Below are 3,947 nucleotides of genomic sequence, written 5' to 3'. Positions count from 1 at the left end.
CCGTAGAACCGCGGCGCCCTCTGGCGGCCGCCGCGCGTCCCGCCCACCGCCGGGGGCGCCCGGCCCGGCCCGGCCCGGCCCAGCCCAGCCCAGCGGAGGGCGCGGCGTTCGAACCGCGGGAGCGGGAACCGGGCGAGGCGAGGCCGGCGGGCGGGGAGGGCGCGTCCCGCCCCACACAGACCCTCCGGGCACCGTCGGTAACGCTGGTCGCTGTCTTGCAGGAGAACGGCCACTTGAAGGTGAACGGCGACGCCTCCCCCGCAGCGGCGGAGGCGGGCAAGGAGGAGGTCCAGGCGAACGGCAGCGCGCCCGCCGAGGAGACGGGCAAGGAGGAGGCGGCCTCGTCGGAGCCCGCCTCCGAGAAGGAGGCGGGAGAGGCGGAGAGCACCGAGCCGGCCTCCCCGGCGGAGGGCGAGTCCTCCCCCAAGACTGAGGAGGGCGCGACCCCCTCGTCCAGCAGCGAGACCCCGAAAAAAAAAAAGAAGCGCTTTTCCTTCAAGAAGTCCTTTAAGCTCAGCGGCTTCTCCTTCAAGAAGAACAAGAAGGAGGCCGGCGAGGGGGGCGAGGGCGAGGGCGCCGCCGCCGCGGCGGAGGGCGGGAAGGAGGAGGCGGCGGCCCCCGAGGCAGCGGGCAGCGAGGAGGGCAAGGCGGCCGCCGAGGAGCCGTGCGCGGCCGGCAGCGCCGAGCCGGCGAAGGAGGAGGCGGGGGACTCGCAGGAGGCCAAATCGGACGAGGCCGCCCCCGAGAAGGCGGCGGGAGAAGAGGCCCCGGCGGCGGCGGAGGAGCAGCAGCAGCAGGCGCAGCAGCCGCAGCAGGCAGCGGAGGGGAAGGCGAAGGCGGCGGAGGAGGCGGCGGGCGCCGGCGCCGCCACGAGCGAGGCGGGCAGCGGCGAGCAGGAGGCGGCCCCCGCGGAGGAGCCGGCGCGGCAGGAGCCCCCCGCCGAGAGCAGTCCCGAGGGACCCGCCGCCGAGTCGGCGGAGTAGTAAGCGCCGCCGCCGCCCCTCGCCGACGGACTTTTCTTCCCCCCTGTTTGTTTGTTGGAGTGGTGCCAGGTACTGGTCTCGGAGAACTTGTCTACAACCAGGGATTGATTTAAAAGATGTCTCGTTTCTTTTTTTTCTCTCCCCCCGCAGATCCCATCTCAAATCGTTGTGTGTTGCCGCCATTCCAACGGGCGGAGGGGGGCCCCCCTCCGCCCTCCTCTCCCACCCTCTGTATTTTGGGGTTTTTGGGTTTTTTTTTTCATCAGTATTAACATTTTATTTTGGTTGGTTCGGTGTTTTTTTTTCTTTTTTTTTTTAATTTTTTGTTTGTTTTGTTTTGTTTGTTGTTTTTTATTTTTTTAATTTCATGCTTTGCAACTCTCTTCATATTATAAAACTTTTGCCGATCGGTCTATGGACATGCCCATATATGAAGGAGATGGGTGGGTCAATAAGGGATATCAAATGAAGTGACAGGGGCCGCAGTGGGGAACCCGGGGCGCGCAGCCCTTGCCGGGAGCGCGCCCCGTAAGAAATGATGTAAGGGGTTAGTCTTTTTTTTAAAAGAAAGTTATTACGATGTATTTTGTGAGGCAGATGTTCTATAAGGTTTACAACACTACAAGTCTTGATTAAGAAGGAAAGGAAAAAGGAAAAAAAAAAAATAAAAATCAATACCCAGATAAAGAGATCATAGTCTTAGGAATTCATTTAAACCATAGGAACTTTTCACTTATCTCATGTTAGCTGTATCAGTCAGTGATTAAGTAGAAATACAAGTTGTATAGGCTTTATTGTTTATTGCTGGTTTATGACCTTAATAAAGTGTAATTATGTATTACCAGCAGGGTGTTTTTAACTGTGACTATTGTATAAAAAAACAAATCTTGATATCCAGAAGCACATGAAGTTTGCAACTCTTTCCACCCTGCCCATTTTTGTAAAACTGCAGTCATCTTGGACCTTTTAAACACAAATTTTAAACTCAACCAAGCTGTGATAAGTGGAATGGTTACTGTTTATACTGTGGTATGTTTTTGATTACAGCAGACAATGCTTTCTTTTCCAGTTGTCTTTGAAAATAAAGGAAAACTCTTCAGATGCAATGGTTTTTTTTGTGTAGCATCTTGTCTATCATGTTTTTGTAAATACTGGAGAAGCTTTGACCAATTTGACTTAGAGATGGAATGTAACTTTGCTTACAAAAATTGCTATTAAACTCCTGCTTAAGGTGTTCTAATTTTCTGTGAGCACACTAAAAGCGAAAAATAAATGTGAATAAAATGTATAATTTGGTTGTCTTTCTTTTATGGATACTCTGGTAGCTTAAAGGGACTAGCCAGTATTGCCTAAGTTTGTATAAAGTCGTGTGTGCTGTTAGCACTAGCTTTGAAAACTTCCTGAATCCTGGACTCTGTAATACTGTGCATCTTACAGAGAAACTGTGCAGTGTGACAGGTAATTTGTACGCTTTTCTGGCTTTAAAAAGAAGAGTGGAAGGCAATCTGAGCATGTACAGTATATGTTTCTCCTGTTCAGGGTCCATCTTGCTTTTAAGGTCCATCCAGCTTTTAAGCTGGATATGCTCATATCCAGCATATGAGAGTCTTGCCTCTTGAGGAAAATAAGATTTAATTTGAATTGCTTAGGGTGGGGCAATGAAATTTTTATGCCGAGTTGCTTAAAAATTAAGCTCTAGAACAGATGTCCCACTTATATCTTGGTATGCTGGTCCTACTTTGGTACCTAGACTATTAGCTTGAAAACTTTACCCTGGAAGGAGAAAAGGGAAATTAACACTGCCATTCTGCTCGAAGTAATTGAAAGCAATATTTTCTTTTTTCCTCAAGTGCTACTCCTGAGTACAGGTGAGTTTCAAAACAGATTTCCAAATTTGTCTATAAAAAAATCACTCGGTGCTTGCTTTTTAATTTTTAGGCTTTTTGGCTAATTTCCAGCATATTGCTCAGGGCATATTATGCCTTAATAAAACAGTGAGTTCATGTAAGAAAAGCACCAGTGGTGTTTGTAGGGTGGAAATTGATTCAAGAAAGTGTTGCTTCTAAGTTTATAGGAGAAAGTTTAGTGTTACACTTATTTGCTTCCACCTACATTTTCAGCAGAAACTCTTTGGAAGCAATTACGATTCATTTTATGAGAAAATGGCACGTTAGCACCTTGTTCCCTAAAGAACAAAGCCTAAACTGAATGAAGTATAGTAGATTTCCTGCTGAATGCATACTTCTTTTTGTTTTGGTTTGGGTTTTTTTTCTGTCCTTATTTGTTTGTTTGGGCTTTTTTTTTTGATTTTTTTTTTTAATTCAGCTGTCTACCATTTTAACTTTGGCTTGTATGTACTCTAGTTGCCCTGGTATTTCTCTATAGCTTTAGAAATGTATTGAAACTATGCTATAATTGCTGAGGGACAAAAATAAATGGATGTAAAACAAGATCCTCCACACCAGTGTCATTCTTGGAGTACATGTGTTTGAAGTCTAGTGCATAACTTCTTTGCTAAGGGGTTTTTATAACATGGCTGTAAAAACCTGTTCTGAGACGCATGATGTCTTGGCCATAGAGTCAATGTCTCTTTTTAATAAATATATATATATTTAAATCTAAGGATTCTTAAAGAGAAGTCTGAAATTCTTCTTTTTTTCCTTTTTTTTCCCAAACTGTATGTGTACATATGAAGAAAATAATTGCTAGTAAAGTTCTTCTTCAAATTTTTCTTCTCAAACTTTCATGTTCTTTCCTCATCCAGCTGATGTTATATGAAGTGCTTCCTATTCCTGGGGGTTCAGAATTGCTTCTGCCCCAGGAAGCCAGACTTCTGGCTTGGGGCTTTGTCATTCCATGGCTTGGCTTGACTTGAAATATCTTTCCAAATCCTAACACTACTAGAGTTACAAAAATACATCCTAAGAATGCCAGTTGCATCTGCTCTTCTGGTCCCAGCAGTTG

The 3,947-nt window shown here is 46.8% G+C and overlaps 1 protein-coding gene across 3 annotated transcripts in view; it reads left to right on the top strand.

The window, feature by feature from the left end:
- MARCKS (myristoylated alanine rich protein kinase C substrate) overlaps positions 1 to 3,435 on the top strand; it is a 6,604-nt gene extending 3,169 nt beyond the window's left edge. For all 3 annotated transcript variants that reach the window (XM_027692903.1, XM_027692884.1, XM_027692894.1), the window contains one exon: positions 222 to 3,435. In XM_027692903.1, coding sequence (XP_027548704.1) covers positions 222 to 983 — 762 coding nt within the window. In that variant the 3' untranslated portion in view covers positions 984 to 3,435. The remainder of the gene's footprint in view (positions 1 to 221) is intronic.
- Positions 3,436 to 3,947: the final 512 nt, after the last annotated feature.

Source organism: Neopelma chrysocephalum, unplaced genomic scaffold, assembly GCF_003984885.1.
Source record: "Neopelma chrysocephalum unplaced genomic scaffold, ASM398488v2 Primary Assembly neopelma1_23, whole genome shotgun sequence".
Classification (NCBI taxonomy): Eukaryota; Metazoa; Chordata; class Aves; order Passeriformes; family Pipridae; genus Neopelma; species Neopelma chrysocephalum.
This window is presented reverse-complemented; position numbering and strand designations above follow the sequence as displayed.